The 18,310-nt window shown below is 41.3% G+C and overlaps 2 protein-coding genes across 2 annotated transcripts in view; one reads left to right on the top strand and one right to left on the bottom strand.

Moving 5' to 3' along the window:
* alg3 (ALG3 alpha-1,3- mannosyltransferase) overlaps positions 1 to 12,204 on the top strand; it is a 37,230-nt gene extending 25,026 nt beyond the window's left edge. Inside the window, exons 6-10 of the mRNA XM_060906038.1 lie at positions 3,648 to 3,781; positions 3,994 to 4,065; positions 5,422 to 5,499; positions 8,718 to 8,861; positions 9,111 to 12,204. Coding sequence (XP_060762021.1) covers positions 3,648 to 3,781; positions 3,994 to 4,065; positions 5,422 to 5,499; positions 8,718 to 8,861; positions 9,111 to 9,282 — 600 coding nt within the window. The 3' untranslated portion in view covers positions 9,283 to 12,204. The remainder of the gene's footprint in view (positions 1 to 3,647; positions 3,782 to 3,993; positions 4,066 to 5,421; positions 5,500 to 8,717; positions 8,862 to 9,110) is intronic.
* A 3,733-nt stretch (positions 12,205 to 15,937) lies between these two features.
* Positions 15,938 to 18,310, bottom strand: part of vwa5b2 (von Willebrand factor A domain containing 5B2) — a 133,967-nt gene continuing 131,594 nt past the window's right edge. The window contains exons 21-22 of the mRNA XM_060906037.1: positions 16,844 to 16,967; positions 15,938 to 16,573 (exon numbers count right to left, since the gene is read on the bottom strand). Coding sequence (XP_060762020.1) covers positions 15,938 to 16,573; positions 16,844 to 16,967 — 760 coding nt within the window. The remainder of the gene's footprint in view (positions 16,574 to 16,843; positions 16,968 to 18,310) is intronic.

Here is an 18,310-nt window from a genome sequence, read left to right as displayed (position 1 = left end):
TACCCTTTTTCAGCTCGCTTCAGCTCACTTCAGCCCGACACGGCTCGCGTTTCGACTACCAAAAACCAGCACGACTCGGCTCGTTTCAGCCCTGCTTAGCCCCTAAAACTCGCACGGTTTTGGAGTGGGGCTGAAGCGAGCCAAGCCGTGCCGAGTGAGGCTGGGGGCGTGAGCAGACACTCCCCTGTGCACTGATTGGTGAGGAGGAGTGTCCTCACATGCCCACACACGCCCCGCGAGCGCGCTGGGATCTGTAAACACCGCAAACCCGGAAGAAGAAGAATTACGAATTACGAGAATTTCTGAAGCCTTATGCGCCTCGCCTCATCTATACGCTCTTGCCAGTATCTGTTGGCGTTGTCGGTGACAGCAAGCCACAGCACCAAGACCAGCAACACTAACGACTCCATGTCCTCCATGTTTATTGTTTACTATCCGGGTCGTGAGACTACCGCTTAAAAGATCACTGAATCAGTGACATACAGAGCATCGTGGACGAGTTCGCGGAGCGCAAGGCTCGTCGTATGCCCTTCAAATAATGCGCGCAGTAGGCTATTGATGTTTTATTATGACCCATGTACAGTATGTCGCCTAATGTTTTTTTGTTTCTGAGTTACATGTTCGTTTGAAGGACTTAATGTACAAAATAACATAGTTGCACCCCGTAGTGTTGAAATTGGTAAACACAGTGCATTCAGTGAGGTTTGCACCGCCCTCCTTTTATTTCTGACTCTTCCTGTCACCGTTGCAACCTCTGAGCGCTCATTCGTATGCCCTTCAAATAATGTGCGCAGTATAGGCTATTGATGTTTTATTATGAGCCATGTACAGTATCCTAATGTTTTTTGTTTCTGAGTTACATGTTCGTTTGAAGGACTTGATGTACTAAATAACATAGTTGCACCCGGTAGTGTTGAAATTGGTAAACACCGCAGTTGCGGACATTTTGTAGCCTAAAATGATGTTATGATAAGCTTTAATAAAGGGCCCGGTCATTTGCCCCGCCCCCGGCCCGGCTCTGACTTGTTCCGCCACTGTCACTGATGTCACTGTTTGCGCTGCTTAACGACATCACGTGACGTCCACCCACTTTCGCTAAGTCCACCCAATGTGTCCACCCACTTCCAGCCAGCACGGTTCAGCGCGGTTGTAGTCGAAATGCAACTCCAACAGCCCCGTTCAGCTCGACTCAGCTCGACTCGGCACGGCACGGCACGGCTCAGCCGCGTTTGTAGTGGAAAAGCGGCATAAATGACTGTTCCACTCCGCAATGTGAGTGGTAAGATGGCGGCCAGATGGCTTCACTCTGACGAGCCTATGAGTTCTCCAGATTTTTACGTAGAGTTCAGTGGATTTATATGCATTAGCCAATCACTAGAATCTGTTGTTTCTCCACATCATACCTAATTTGAATAGAATTGAGTTTATTCGCTAGTCGCTTGATGCTGGAACCTCAGCTGTGTCACAAAGCCTGTTGCTTGCTACTGTGAATGCAGGGTCAGTTTACAGGTTTAATATACTCTCAACAAAATCACTCTTTCTTGATGAAAACAAGAAGTAGTTATAAATAATTTGTTTGTGGTTAATATATTACAGGGAGGGGAAGTGAAACACAGCGATCCTAGTGGTGGCGTTCCTAAGCCGAGAGCCATACTATTGAAAATCCCATAGACCCGATTTTTAAAAAAAAATCCCACGAAGTTATGACGTGGAACTTGTACACCCCCAAAAAATATGTTGGGATTATCTACTAACTGTGAAAGTATCAGGTGAAATTTCGCTGTCTTTTTTTTTTAAAGATCGAAATTGCGCCTAACCTGTCAGAAACGGACTACAACCAAACTGTCTAGTCAGAGTCGCTCATATTACGTCAGCAGTAGGCTTAGCTATCTGATGGTTATCCCCACGAGGGATGCATTTCTTATTGGTACAGAAATACTCCGCCAACCACGCTATACAAATCGGCATGTTGATGTAGGCTACTCGCCGGCCGCCAGGGCTCGAAATTAACTTTTTTTCTTTGTGTCCCCCAGTGGTCCCGAATTCTGTGTTGTATTGTCCCGAATGGAAGCAATAGTGTCCCCATTTTTTTCCTCTCTGAAATAACCAGTGGTTAATATTATCATATGAAGTTACTATTATATTTGTAACTATGCGATTTTGAACCCTTTATATCATTTTTACAATAAGTCACAAGACACAAGCGACACATGTCCTATACATCATCTACTTCAAAATTACAGTTATTGCATTTTCAGTTTATTAAACTTTGGCGATCTCACTGTATGAATAGATACCCGTTTATTTAAAGGGGCCAACTAGCTCATTCAGAAAATGTTTCAACTCCCTACATCTGCAGTACACCTTAGTTGAAAATAAGACCCCTTTTATGTTCATTTCATCTACTTATACCTTCAATATCTGTTGGCACTTATAAGGCCAACTTATAATTTTCACCATTACCGTTATCCATTTTTATGAACTTTCCGTTATCCATTACCGTTATCCATTTTATGAACTTTCGCTGCCGAAACGTGGGTGCAAATGTTAGCACCATCAGCATAGTGGCAGGTCCGAGCCTAGTTGTGCTGCTGACTGACTAAACTTTCTGAACTAGAAAGACACCAAGAAAACTCACTTATTCTGTTGAACGGCATCTTCCGTCAATATCATCCACATCATTCCTGTTGTATTTTATAACGTGTCTAACAGTGTTCATTAAGTTCATTCAGTTGCTAGCGTTGCCTGCAGACCAGGCGATGACACTTTGGATCCTGAAGGTCCTGGAGACGTTATGTCTGGGCTTTCAGTTTCTTCCCCGCGGTCGGTCCGCTTCAACCACTTAAGCATTTTTGTTCTGGCAAGAGTCGGCGCAGCGTGTGCGGTAGCAATTCCATTCCAAGTCCATATAATGCGGACTCTGGCCGAAGATTCTAGAACAGAATGCGCTGCTCTGTAGCCTACGGATGCAGGTGCATCGAAAGTGTAGCTACTAATGCATTTTTAGCTGTTAACGTTTTAAAATTAAAATTGACAAATTAGGTGAATGTCTACGTATGTGTTACGGCTTTGTAAATAATATTAATGTAGAACTTTTTTTCTAGATCTATTTTTTTCCATTGTCCCGGGATTGTCCCAGATATGATAATTTTGTGTCCCGATGACATTTTTTATGGTCCCCGGGACGTCGGGACACCGTTAGTTTCGAGCGCTGCCGGCCGCTACCTGCTACAGATTTGGAAAGGCGCTAGACTTGCGGGGACGTCACATACGCGACGTCGGGTCCGTGTAGTCTTTGATCAACTTATTAAAAAACATTCAAAACAATTTAAATCTGTGGAAAAAATAAAGTATGATCACCAGGATCAACAGAGCTGACATGCACAACATATGGAAGCCATTGTCTTAACTTTGAAGTGTAACCCGAAATGTAATTTTTTGAAAAGATATTCCCATTCATTTTGCCATAGAGGTTGGAATGCATCCAGTAGGGGGCGATGAGATTACTTTCCCTCCCTATTAACCACAAATCAGTTAAAGCAACTCCTCATCTTAGTCATTTGTGTGTCCTGATCTCTTTTTACCCTCTCCTCTCACCTCTTTTTTCCCACCATCAGTCTTAACTTCCCATACCTCTCTGTCCTCAGCTTGTATTAGGCTTGCCTTTCCTCTTGGTGAATCCTGTAGGCTACCTGAGCCGGGCGTTCGATCTGGGCCGTCAGTTTCTGTTTAAGTGGACAGTGAACTGGCGCTTCTTGCCAGAGGACATTTTCCTCAGCAGGTATTCTCTTCACCCCACAGTACTGAGTTGGGATATGTGCATTTATTATTGTAGACTGTGTATATGAGGATGATAAGTGGCTCTGTGTGAAAGCAAATCATCTTTTTGTCCCGTTATCCCTAATAATTTAACATAATAGAGAAAACAAGTATAATAGAAAAGAACATGTTCAATCACATAATGAGGATTTAATGTGCACTTTCCATCTTTAGGTACTTCCACCTGGCGCTGTTATTTGCTCACATGACCACACTTGTCTCTTTTGCTTTGAGGAGATGGAAGAGGTAGGAGACTCTATGATGGTCCACAGTGACAGAAGCCTCTTGTGGTAGGGGTTGCACGACTGCTAATTTTTACTAATTGGTCATTAACTCAAAAAAGTAATCGACTAGTCATTTTTTTCCGTAGTTAAATCAAAAACTGTTTCAGGACATCACTATTTTATTTATGCGGTATAAAACAATAATTCGGTTAACAGCTGAACACAAACTACAAATGATGTTTGCAGCTTCAGTGCTCTTGAGCACAGAGCAGAAAATCCTTATTACTAAGTAATCAAATCAAATCAAGTTTATTTGTATAGCGCTTTTAACAATAAACATTGTCGCAGAGCAGCTTTACAGAATTTGAACGACTTAAAAGATGAGCTAATTTTATCCCTAATCTATCCCCAATGAGCAAGCCTGTGGCGACGGTGGCAAGGAAAAACTCCCTCAGATGACATGAGGAAGAAACCTCGAGAGGAACCAGACTCAAAAGGGAACCCATCCTCATTTGGGCAACAACAGACAACATGACTATAATATTAACAGTTTTAACAGGTATAACCCTCAACTGTCCTCATGGGGCCATCCTTCACAGGAGCGGTGCGATAAAACTCCGACCAGACACCGGGCACCAGGATGGATCAAGCAGGTCCGAGGGGCAGAAGAGGCCAGCATCTCAATCCCAGGATCAACATGTAACTCAGAGGGACAGATTGGGGGGGGGGGGAAGAGAGAGAGAAAGAAAACACAGGTTGTTAGGTATGCCCTAAAAATGACAAGTATTAAATCTGTGTGGTAGGCTCGCAGTAATAAAATTCTAGCTTAATAACAAATGGAGGATTTACAGCAAAGTTTACAGCAGCGTCTTGGAGGTTTTAACACAATATTAAACTCTGTAATGTTATGTAACTCTGACCTTATTAATGCCCAAAAACGAGGCTGGATCAACCTCTTTGAGACGGCATGCACAACTGATTTGACTCTGAGCAAGAGACACGTTCGTGCAAAGTGATAGTGGCCCATTAAAGCAAAAGCAAAAAAGAAAAAAAAAGCTTTTCCCCCCAGTGTACTAGTGTGCAGCTGACAGTAGAACTGACTTCGTATAATTATTTTTTCAGACTAACAAAGTAAATTTACCTGCTTTTATAACTGTCTGCTTAAATGTTTTTTTTTTTTTTTAACCGCCTGACAAGTCAACATCCCTGTAGCTTCTGTAAGCCAAGTAGTCTGTGCAGCTCCTATCCTGTGGTATAAACTCACTTATGAAGAGAAATGCAGACCTGTTTAAACTGCGTGTTACTCTGTGTGTGTGTGTGTGTGTGTGTGTGTGTGTGTGTGTGTGTGTGTGTGTGTGTGTGTGTGTGTGTTTTACAGGTCAGGGAGCAGTATTTGGGCTCTTTTGAAAGATCCATCAGAGAGGAATTCAGTGACACAGAAGCTCAGTGCCGATCATATCTTTTTACATGTCTTAAATCTAAAAGCTGATTTATATCACCGTAATTGAATTTTTCGAGTTTTGGGTTTTCTGTTCTGTGCTCCAGCACATACAGAGGTCTGTGTTTGGTAAAGCATATAGAATATACAGTCTGGCCATGTCAGGGGGTTATAAGTAATCAGTTAATATAATGTCATTTGTTATATTAACTCGTGAATTACACTACCGTTCAAAAGTTTGGGGTCACCTTGAAATGTCCTTATTTTTGAAAGAAAAGCACTGTTCTTTTCAATGAAGATCACTTTAAACTAATCAGAAATCCACTCTATACATTGCTAATGTGGTAAATGACTATTCTAGCTGCAAATGTCTGGTTTTTGGTGCAATATCTCCATAGGTGTATAGAGGCCCATTTCCAGCAACTCTCACTCCAGTGTTCTAATGGTACAATGTGTTTGCTCATTGCCTCAGAAGGCTAATGGATGATTAGAAAACCCTTGTACAATCATGTTAGCACAGCTGAAAACAGTTGAGCTCTTTAGAGAAGCTATAAAACTGACCTTCCTTTGAGCAGATTGAGGTGGGGTTTACATTAGACCGTATCAGCGGATCATCAGATTAACGTTTTTAAAACGATTAGTGTGCACACAGCAACACCAATACACGGATACGCTCGGCTCCGCAGGCATCCTGCGCTCCAAATCACTCCGCCCTGAACAGCGAGTGCCCTCTGGAGGGTGCGCACTCCGGCCCTGCGCAGCTCACAGAGCACGCGAGTGAAGTGCACAAGCAGTGATTCGGGACTGTGTGTGTGATCCCAGCGCATATCACTTACCACTTGCAAGTGGAAGGATGGCAAGCCTAAAGACAATCATAACTACACAATGGGCAGTATTTGCATCAGTATTTGCAGTATTTTCATACTTTTATACTCTTTAATGAAAGGTGATACAAGGCGGAAGTCCGCGCCGTTTTTCAGCAGTCGCGTCACATGACCAACGCCAGCGAATCAGGAAGGTGGATGTCACAGTGACGTTGTCCAATGACGACGCCAGCTAGAGCTCAGCACAGCGTATCCGCGTATTCTCAATGTTTACACACCACCGGACCAGACACGATCTAGATTGAATACGTGGACCCTGGCGGATTCCCGTTTCCCGGCGTTTCCAGGCGTTTTAATGTAAACGGACAGTGCATCCGCGAAGAAAACGAGACAGATACGGTCTAATGTAAACTTGGCCTGAGTTTCTGGAGCATCACATTTGTGGGGTCGATTAAATGCTCAAAATGGCCAGAAAAATGTCTTGACTATATTTTCTATTCATTTTACAACTTATGGTGGTAAATAAAAGTGTGACTTTTCATGGAAAACACAAAATTGTCTGGGTGACCCCAAACTTTTGAACGGTAGTGTACAAACCTAACAAAAGCATTTAAATCTGGAGAGCTTAGCTGCTGTCTCTTAAAGGTGACATACCCCTTTTCCACAAGCTGACACAGTTGCCTGAGGTCGTAATGAAATGTCTGTGACATGCTTTGGTTAAAATACCGCAAGGGTAAGGCGCCACCACTCTCTTCTCTCCCTGTCTAAACAGCTCTGCTCAAAACAGAGATTCGAGTACCTTTTCCTTTAAATGATGACGATAAGTCACTGCTCACCGCTCCCTTCTCTTCTGCTGGCCAATCAGGTAGTACTTTCCTCATGAATATTCATTAACAAGGACAGTTCTTAAGCCAAGAGTGGAGATACTCAGATGAAGGGGTGTCATAATTCTGATGAGCTCCCTTTGTGAAAGTGGAGCCAAATCTGAACAGCTCGTTGAAACATGTTTTATGAAATAGAAGCCCAAAAGAAACTGACTTGGTTGTCTTATTTCAGAGTGTGTGGGTTGGTAGGCAATGCAGATACCCAAATATATGTGCATAAGCACTGAAAAAGTGAGTTTTTCATATTATTATCTCCTTTAATATTAATTTAATATAGGGCCAAACAAGTGTCAGTTGTCTTTCTGCTCCCTTTTTATCCCCCGCTGGCTGAACGGCTCGAAGGGGGATTATGTCGTGGCTATTTCCGTCCATCCGTCCCAGGAAAGGGTACTCACCTTCTAAAATCAACTTCTCTCACAATTTTTGCAGGAATTTCATGAAACTTGACAAGAGGCATTGATATAAGTCAGTAATATGCATATTGTAATTTCATTCAATTTGGTCACATTTTACCAGAGTTACGGCCCTTGATAAAGAAAATTATTATAATTTGACAATTTCATGAACGTGTGTTTTCCTTCTGAAATCAATTCCTCTCGCAATTTTTGGAGGATTTTCATGAAACTTGGCAGAAGGCATTGTTGTATGTTGGTAGTACGCATATTGTTATTTTGTTCAATTTGGTCGCATTTTACCAGAGTTGTGGCCCTTGATTAACAAGCTTGTACTTTTACAATTTCGTGAAGGTGTGCTTACATCAACTCCACTCACAATTTTTGGACGAATTTCTCGAAGCTTGGCAAAAGGCCTTGTTGTATAACGGTAATACGCATGTTGCGATTTAATTTCATTTGTGAGAATTTTACCAGAGTTTTGACCCTTGATTAAATAACTTGTACTTTGACAATTTCATGAGGGTGTAAGTTCTTCTGAAATCAACTCCTCTCACAATTTGTGAAGGAATTTCACCAAACTTGGCAAAAGGGTTTGTTATAGGACACTTATACGCATATTGAAATTTCAGTTAATTTGGGCAAATTTTACCAGAGTTATGCCCTTGATTATTAACAAACTTTGGCAATTTCATTAAGGTGTGCTTGCTTTCTGAAAGCAACTTCCCTTACAATTTTTGGAAGAAGTTCATGCAATTTGTCAAAAAATTTTTTATCCCCCGCTGGCCGAAAGGCCCGAAGGGGGATTATGTTGTGCCGATGTCCGTCCATCTGTCTGTCCGTCCTGGGAAGTGTACTCACCTTCTGAAATCAACTCCTCTCACAATTCTTTGAGGAATTTCACGAAACTTGGCAGGATTCTTTGTTATATGTTGGTAATACGCATATTGCAATTTCATTCAATTCAGTTGCATTTTACCAGAGTTATGGCAGAGTTGCCAGCAGGGGATATTGTGCTCTCAGAGCACTCTTGTTTTTCTTTTTTTTTTTTATTTGCTTTCCTTTTTGCAGACTTCTATTTCATTAGTATGTGTTCATCTGATCAATAGTTCAGTGGACCCTAACTGACTCTTACAGATTGTTCTCATCTTGTTCTCTTCCAACTTCATCGGCATGTGCTTCTGTCGCTCGCTGCACTACCAGTTCTATGTTTGGTATTTCCACACTCTGCCCTTCCTGCTGTGGAGTGGTGGGGTGAAGAAACTGGCTCATCTGCTCAGGTGAGAGAACACATCCATATACATGCATACAACTGAAGTGATCATGTGTGCTGCATTTTCTCTTTACAAAGCTTCACTTGTTTTTAATTGTTACAGTTACTACTACTCTGGTTGTCTTCTGTTTTTCTCTCTCTGATTTGCTTTTTCCAGATTACACTTCTGTGTCATTCATTGTTTCTTACTACATCTTTCTGTCGCTGTTTTTTTTTTTCCCTCACACTGTATATCTCCTCTCTTTCCGTCACTCAGGGTGCTGATACTGGGTCTGATAGAGCTGGCCTGGAACACGTATCCCTCTACTACCTACAGCTCCTTGTCCCTGCATGTCTGCCACCTCATCATCTTGCTATGCCTGTGGTTCAGTCCGACCCTTTCTCCATCAGATACAGGCTCAGAGTCCTATAAGGCCAAACGCCAATGAGTGCTACTTCACTGGCACCCGTGTTTGTGTTTTTGCTCCATACACACCTCCCTTCTGGGTGGAGGGAGAATGTTAGCACTGCTGCTGACCTCTAAGGGATGAGATGGGGTCAGATGTTAGTGTGCAGGAAAAAGCAGGAGGAAATAACTCGGATTTTCAAGATTCTTAAAGAACAATTTTTTGAGATGAAAAACGTGACCATCATGTAGATCAGCATGTAAAGTGACTTTCTACATGCAGCCCAATGCATGTGACTTGAAAAGGACACATGGTGTCACTTAGTGATTTTGGGACATTGAAACATTAGAATGAAGGTCTCACCTATAACAGCGGTTTTCTTTTTCTTTTTTTCCCCTCGACATCCTGAGAAGTTTGATTTTCGGCCAAATTAGTTAATTTGCACCCGATTCAGCTAATCAGTAGTTGGGATTTCTTTTAGCTCTTGTCTGGCATGTCATGATGTTTTTTTTTGGCCACTAATATTTGCATTCCCTTCTGATTACATGTAGTTTTTACACTAAATGTGACAATAGAAATGTGATAAAAAATATAGTTCATTGAAATAACTACAAAAAGTTGTGAGACATTTGAATGAAAAATATACCATCTCCAGATACTTCTGAATATCTTCAGAGATTAGTTAGCTGGATCAGGTTTGTTTGATTTACATCAGAACTGTTGAACTATGTAGAGAGTTTGATCCACGGCCTGTTTTAACTATATATTTGGAGATTTTTATTTATAAGGTGGAGAGTTCGGTGGACTTGATGCATAATATATAATGAATGGGTGTAAAGGAAAGAAGACCTTTTGGACATTGTGCTCAGCAATAACTCCTCCATAGACAAGCATGCAGTTTACAGCTGAAATCTATTCACAAAAGTTAGACACTGAACAACAAAACAGCAACCTTGACATTAAATTTTTCAAAGACAGAATCAGAAGGCCATGTTTCGGACTGAAAAGGAACAGGCTGACTTTTTTGCTACAAGAACAGCAATTTAAAGTATTGTTTACATTGTGGAGTAGTAAATCTTTTTGATTTACAGTGCCACCTCATACTTGGTGAAGGTCTTATTTTCTGATGCACTGAGTTTCCAGTTTATTAGCCTTCACTCGTTTTTATCAGGTTCCCATATCACAGGCACTTTGCAGGTCTACAATCACAGAGTATGAAAACAATCACCACCCAAGTATCTGGTCAGTGGTGATTTTTATATTTTTCCACTGATTGACAGCATAGAATGGGGCTTGTAAATGGTGTTCTTTAAAGGTGCACCTATATACCTATATAGCCAATGCACCTGATATCACGGTCAGTGCGTGTTCATACAAATTGGGTGTTACTAACAAATTAGCAGTACACAAGCTTTGTGTGAAAGTTTTATCAGCTGAAAGCTTTAAAATTTGATTGTAGACATCTGTTTTAAATGGTTGGTTTGTGTCTCATCAGCAGATGCTTATCTTTACTCTTTACAACCTTAGCTCCAAACATGACAATAAGCTTTAGCCAAGTAAACTACAACCCCGATTCCAAAAAAGTTGGGACAAACTATGAATTGTAAATAAAAACGGAATGCAATGATGTGGAAGTTTCAGAATTCCTTATTTTATTCAGAATAGAACATAGATGACATATCAAATGTTTAAACTGAGAAAATGTATCATTTAAAGAGAAAAATTAGGCGATTTTAAATTTCATGACAACAACACATCTCAAAAAAGTTGGGACAAGGCCATGTTTACCACTGTGAGACATCCCCTTTTCTCTTTACAACAGTCTGTAAACGTCTGGGGACTGAGGAGACAAGTTGCTCAAGTTTAGGGATAGGAATGTTAACCCATTCTTGTCTAATGTAGGATTCTAGTTGCTCAACTGTCTGAGATCTTTTTTGTCGTATCTTCCGTTTTATGATGCACCAAATGTTTTCTATGGGTGAAAGATCTGGACTGCAGGCTGGCCAGTTCAGTACCCGGACCCTTCTTCTACGCAGCCATGATGCTGTAATTGATGAAGTATGTGGTTTGGCATTGTCATGTTGGAAAATGCAAGGTCTTCCCTGAAAGAGATGTCGTCTGGATGGGAGCATATGTTGCTCTAGAACCTGGATATACCTTTCAGCATTGATGGTGTCTTTCCAGATGTGTAAGCTGCCCATGGCACACGCACTAATGCAACCCCATACCATCAGAGATGCAGGCTTCTGAACTGAGCGCTGATAACAACTTGGGTCGTCCTTCTCCTCTTTAGTCCGAATGACACAGCGTCCCTGATTTCCATAAAGAACTTCTTCAAATTTTGATTCGTCTGACCACAGAACAGTTTTCCACTCTGCCACAGTCCATTTTAAATGAGCCTTGGCCCGGAGAAGACGTCTGCGCTTCTGGATCATGTTTAGATGCGGCTTCTTCTCTGAACTATAGAGTTTTAGCTGGCAACGGCGGATGGCACGGTGAATTGTGTTCACAGATAATGTTCTCTGGAAATATTCCTGAGCCCATTTTGTGATTTCCAATACAGAAGCATGCCTGTATGTGATGCAGTGCCGTCTAAGGGCCCAAAAATCACGGGCAGCCAGCGTGGTTTTCCGGCCTTGACCCTTATGCACAGAGATTCTTCCAGATTCTCTGAATCTTTTGATGATATTATGCACTGTAGATGATGATATGTTCAAACTCTTTGCAATTTTACACTGTCGAACTCCTTTCTGATATTGCTCCACTATTTGTCGGCGCAGAATTAGGGGGATTGGTGATCCTCTTCCCATCTTTACTTCTGAGAGCCGCTGCCACTCCAAGATGCTCTTTTTATAGCCAGTCATGTTAATGACCTGTTGCCAATTGACCTAATGAGTTGCAATTTGGTCCTCCAGCTGTTCCTTTTTTGTACCTTTAACTTTTCCAGCCTCTTATTGCCCCTGTCCCAACTTTTTTGAGATGTGTTGCTGTCATGAAATTTCAAATGAGCCAATATTTGGCATGAAATTTCAAAATGTCTCACTTTCGACATTTGATATGTTGTCTATGTTCTACTGTGAAATACAAAATCAGTTTTTGAGATTTGTAAATTATTGCATTCCGTTTTTATTTACAATTTGTACTTTGTCCCAACTTTTTTGGAATCGGGGTTGTAATTCAGGAATACAGTTCAGGGCACAAAAACAGCATAAAACTATTTCCAGTGGGGGTTTTTTTTCTCCTCCTCTCTCAACTGTTTTTCTGTCTGTTACTAGTATTTGTTTTTATTTCTTTAGTTTTTTCTTTTTCTTTTCTAGTTTGAGGAATGGGAGTGTTTCAAGTTGAAGTTATTTTTGCATGACTAGAAACTGATTTTTGTCATGTTTAATTTTCAGTGCGATCTCTTACAGATAAGGCAGCTGCTTACAGACTTAACCTGGTGTATCTGCTAAAACCATCAGGCATAGTATTGTGAACTGGGAGCAACACAATGTAATAATTGAGCATTGTTTTAAAAATAAAGTTTATTGCAAGATTCTCATTCTGTTTTACTGATTTACTCATTCTGTTGCATATCTCAGTACAGCTTCATCGAGTCTCAAGCATGCAAACACATCTCAACTATTAATGAAACTCTTCAAAATATTTTTAGAAAACTAGGACTAAACACAAAAATGGCAGCTAAAACCTACACACACATAGCTGAGTGATTTTTTTTTTCCAGCAAGTTTGCAGCAGTAAGAAAAAGTCACAAAGAAAAGTTAAAATCCCTGTAGTAATTTTTAGTCAAGGCCATTTCTGAAGGCACAGATTAAGTGTGTTATATTCTGTGATTTTAGCAAAGTTTAGCTAAAACTGGCTGTTTTAATACTCAAAATTCAGGTACATGCAGCCCCTCTCAGGACAGTAGTTCCAAACTTCAGACTAAAAGTTTTATTACACTAATATAATTTATCACTTAAATTCATTGTCATGAAATGGCAGATGCTTTATACATACTGTATATTCTAAATGCTTCACAAGACAAGGCATTTTGAGAGGAGTCTGAAGATCCTTTCCTCCTTTGGGGTCTAGTTTAATTGCGCAGAGCAATGGCAGAAAGAATTTGTTAACATTACATCAGTGTTTCATCAAAGCTTGTAGAAATGAACTATTTTCTGGTATGTAATGATGGACTAGAAATGAAGATGCGGGCTTATGTTTACAGTCTTTTTCCTAGAACTGGTGGCCACATGATCAAAACACATCCATGTTCATCTCATCTCATTATCTGTAGCCGCTTTATCCTGTTCTACAGGGTCGCAGGCAAGCTGGAGCCTATCCCAGCTGACTACGGGCGAAAGGCAGGGTACACCCTGGACAAGTTGCCAGGTCATCACAGGGCTGACACAGACAACCATTCACACTCACATTCACACCTACGGTCAATTTAGAGTCACCAGTTAACCTAACCTGCATGTCTTTGGACTGTGGGGGAAACCGGAGCACCTGGAGGAAACCCACGCAGACACGGGGAGAACATGCAAACTCCGCACAGAAAGGCCCGCGCCGGGCACGGGTCTCGAACCCGGACCTTCTTGCTGTGAGGCGACAGCGCTAACCACTACACCACCGTGCCGCCCTCACATCCATGTTGTTTACTCAATTTCTCTTTGAGATTATTAAATTATTTCTGATTGAGTTCTTTAAGGGCATGTAGAATTGGAGGTTGTCACGTATTAGCTACGCTGTAAAGCTAAGGTAACACATACAGTGGCATGCAAAAGTTTGGGCACCCTTACTGAAATGTCTGTTACTGTGAATAGTTAAGTGAGCAGAAGATGAACTGATAACCAAAAGGCATAAAGGTAAAGAGGACATTTCTTTTCAGTGTTTTCTGCAAGATTTGTGTATTATTTTTTTGTACAATTGGAGAGTGAAAAAAGAAAAGGAACACCATGCGAAAATTTGGGCACCCCAATACATTTGAGTTCTCAGGTAACTTTTACCAAGGTTCCAGACCTTAATTAGCTTATTGAGCTGTGGCTTGTTCAAATTCTTCATTAGGAAAGGTCAGATGATGTGGATTTCAAAGCTGTATAAATTCTCTGACTCCTCAAACTTGTCCCTAAAATCAACAGCCATGGGCTCCTCTAAGTAATTCCCTCGCATTCTGAATAATAAAATAATTGACGCTCACAAAGCAGGAGAAGGCTACAAGAACGTAGCAAAGTGTTTTCAGGTAGCTGTTTCCTCAGACTGTAATGTTATTAAGAAACGGCAGTTAACAGAAACAGTGGAGATCAAGGTGAGGTCTGGAAGATGAAGAAAACTTTCTGAAAGAACTGTTCGTAGGATTGCTAGAAAGGCAAATAAAAAATCCTGTTTGACTGCAAAAGACCTTCAGAAAGATTTAGCAGACCCTGGAGTGGTGGTGCACTGTTCTACTATGTAGCGACACCTGAACAAATATGACCTTCATGGGAGAATCATCAGAAGAAAACCTTTCCTGCATTCTAGCCACAAAATTCAGTGTCTGAAGTTTGCAAATGAACATCTAAATAAGCCTGATGCATTTTGGAAACAAGTCCTGTGGACTGATGAAATCAAAATAGAACTTTTTGGCCACAATGTGCAAAGGTATGTTTGGAGAAAAAAGGGTGCCAAATTCCAGGAAAAGAACACCTCTCCAACTCTGAAGCATGGGTGTGGATCGATCATGCTTTGGGGTTGTGTTGCAGCCAGTGGCACAGGGCACATTTCATTGGTTGAGGGAAGCATGGATTCAAATAAATACCAGCAAATTCTGGAAGCAAATATCACATCTGTAAAAAAAAAAAGTTGAAGTTAAAAAGAGGATGGGTCCTACAATAAGACGATGATCCAAAACACACCTCAAAATCTACAATGGAATACCTCAAGAGGCACAAGCTGAAGGTTTTGCCCTGGCCCTCACAGTCCCCTGACCTAAACATCATTGAAAATCTGTGGATAGATCTCAAAAGAGCAGTGCATGCAAGACAGCCCAAGAAACTTGTAGAACTGGAAGTCTTTCGCAAAGACGAATGTGTGAAAATCCCCCAGGTAAGAACTGAAAGATTATTAGCTGGCTACAAAAAGTGTTTACAAGCTGTGATACTTGCCAAAGGGGGTGTTACTAGGTACTAACCATGCAGGGTGCCCAAACTTTTGCTTCGGGCCCTTTTCCTTTTTTGTCATTTTGAAAATGTAAAAGATGAAAATAAAAAAATGTTTTTGCTTAAAATATAAAGGGAATGAGTCATCTTTAACTTTATGCCTTTTGGAGATCATTTCATCTTCGACTTGCTTAACTGTTCACAGTAACAGCAATTTTAACCAGGGGTGCCCAAACTTTTGCATACCACTGTAGCTGGTTGCTCCATGAGAACCACGGCTGGGGCTACTGTGGCCATTCTGGCAGATTTTGGAGGTGACCAGCATTTACTGTGAAGTGATTCCGGCTATGTGAGACCTTAGTTTAAAAAATTATGAAATCATGCGGTGATTTTATTCCAGTAATTTTACAATACGTTTATTATGTTCAAATTCTGATAAGAACTTAATTTTAGAGCTTTTATGTTCATTTGTAGCAGACCTTGTCAAATTGGACATACTACCACATACTTGGTTCCAGCAGTGCATGCTGAGCTGGAGACCTTCATCCCAGAGCATGCTGGATTGGATTAAACTGGTTCGGTCACATGTAATTTGGGTTGTAGCAGAGCATGTTAAGCTGTAGATTTTCATCCCAGTGGCGCAGCAGCAGGAACAGCTGTCTAGCGGCTGCCCTCAGCCCTGGCAGGTCTACGCCCTCTGGAAGTGATTGATGTTTGAGCCAGAAGTCTGCCTTGGCTGCCACAAGCTCCCACTCCACAAAAAAGCCTGCAGAGTGGTGCTCAAGCCATGCCAAAGCCACAGACGTTGCCCAGCTGGAACTCTCCACATCCAGCTGTGCCAGCTCTTCCCCCTGTGGTTCTGCCTCCTCATACATGTCTGTTTCAGAGCCACGCCCACTGTCAGCCTGTGGGACTCCCCCCACAAGTTCTACAGAGCCCTCCTCTGAGCTGAAGGGCTCTGGAAACACAGTGAGGGGATCACTGGAATATGATCGGCCTGAGCTAGCATGAGGTGGGCGTGTGATACTCTGGTCATCCGGCCTATAGGAGACAATGCGGCGAGTGGAGGGTGAAGAGACGCATTGGTAGGGAGGGCTCAAGCTGCTGCGATGGATCAGGTAGGGAGATGCTCGCTTTAGACGATCCAGAGGGATGCGAATACACTCGGAGAATGACCCAGACAGCAGGAAGGCACCTGAAGCAAGCTGCAAACGCAACTAAAGAACAGGTGTGACAAAGACAGGAATTTGTACTATAGCAATTATAAGGTGTAGCAATTAGCACAAATTCCTCTAAATAGGATTTCTTAATAGGAATGCATGTGCCCTTAAGTTTAATTTAAGAAACTTCTGTCAGTTTGTATGGTCAGATTCCTTCTAATTGCTAAATTTGCTGGTTAGTCTTAAATGCAACATGGATTGATTGTTAGTCACATGAAACACTTCAACATTTAAATTAAGAACATGAATGAAATGGATGCTTCCTACCAGGGGCAGGTAGTCAGGAGACTGGGTGTCTGTCTGTGTTTCAGATTTGGCAGACAAGCACTGAGATTTAAGAGGAGTCTGTCTTCCTGAGCTGTAGCTAGGCCTCAGTCTACCAAGATTAAATCTGCCAACACACACATTGGATAAGACAGGTCCCACATTTAATATATTTTCACAACATACTCTTGCAAAAATATTTATAATAAAGAATATTCATGAAAAATAGTAGATTATTAATGAATAAACAATTATCTAGTAATGGGCCAGGATAGTCAAGCATGTTTTTAATCTGGATTTCAAAATACCTCTACACATTAGTATTCCTAGGGCTTTATTTTCATGATGCGGCAAGCATAATTTGCTAGTTAGCATCAGGATGTTGGTATTTTGGTTGCGCATAAGACAATTTTTTTCATATTTTTGTGGTCATAAATAGGCTCATTCCACAAACACATTTGTGTTTTTCTTACAACTGTTCCTGCATTTTCTTTCACTACACTTGGTGCTATTTTATAGTTGGTGGCTACAAATGCTCCTGAAAATGAATATTAATGACATACATCGGATATGTAAAAATACTTTCAAAGCCCCATATAGCAAATGGGAGAAAGGTTTCAAACGATATGCTTTGTAATACAACCCCAATTCCAAAAAAGTTGGGACAAGGTACAAATTGTAAATAAAAACGGAATTCAATGATGTGGAAGTTTCAAAATTCCATATTTTATTCAGAATAGAACATAGATGACATATCAAATGTTTAAACTAAGAAAATGTATCATTTAAAGAGAAAAATTAGGTGATTCTAAATTTCATGACAACAACACATCTGAAAAAAGTTGGGACAAGGCCATGTTTATCACTGTGAGACATTCCCTTTTCTCTTTACAACAGTCTGTAAACGTCTGGGGACTGAGGAGACAAGTTACTCAAGTTTAGGGATAGGAATGTTAACCCATTCTTGTCTAATGTAGGATTCTAGTTGCTCAACTGTCTGAGGTCTTTTTTGTCGTATCTTCCGTTTTATGATGCACCAAATGTTTTCTATGGGTGAAAGATCTGGACTGCAGGCTGGCCAGTTCAGTACCCGGACCCTTCTTCTACGCAGCCATGATGCTGTAATTGATGCAGTATGTGGTTTGGCATTGTCATGTTGGAAAATGCAAGGTCTTCCCTGAAAGAGACGTCGTCTGGATGGGAGCATATGTTGCTCTAGAACCTGGATATACCTTTCAGCATTGATGGTGTCTTTCCAGATGTGTAAGCTGCCCATGCCACACGCACTAATGCAACCCCATACCATCAGAGATGCAGGCTTCTGAACTGAGCGCTGATAACAACTTGGGTCGTCCTTCTCCTCTTAAGTCCGAATGACACGGCGTCCCTGATTTCCATAAAGAACTTCTTCAAATTTTGATTTGTCTGACCACAGAACAGTTTTCCACTTTGCCACAGTCCATTTTAAAT

The sequence above is a fragment of the Neoarius graeffei genome, chromosome 23 (genome assembly GCF_027579695.1).
Source record: "Neoarius graeffei isolate fNeoGra1 chromosome 23, fNeoGra1.pri, whole genome shotgun sequence".
NCBI lineage: Eukaryota > Metazoa > Chordata > Actinopteri > Siluriformes > Ariidae > Neoarius > Neoarius graeffei.
The sequence above is the reverse complement of the archived record's forward strand: the minus strand, read 5'-3'. Positions and strand labels throughout refer to the sequence as shown.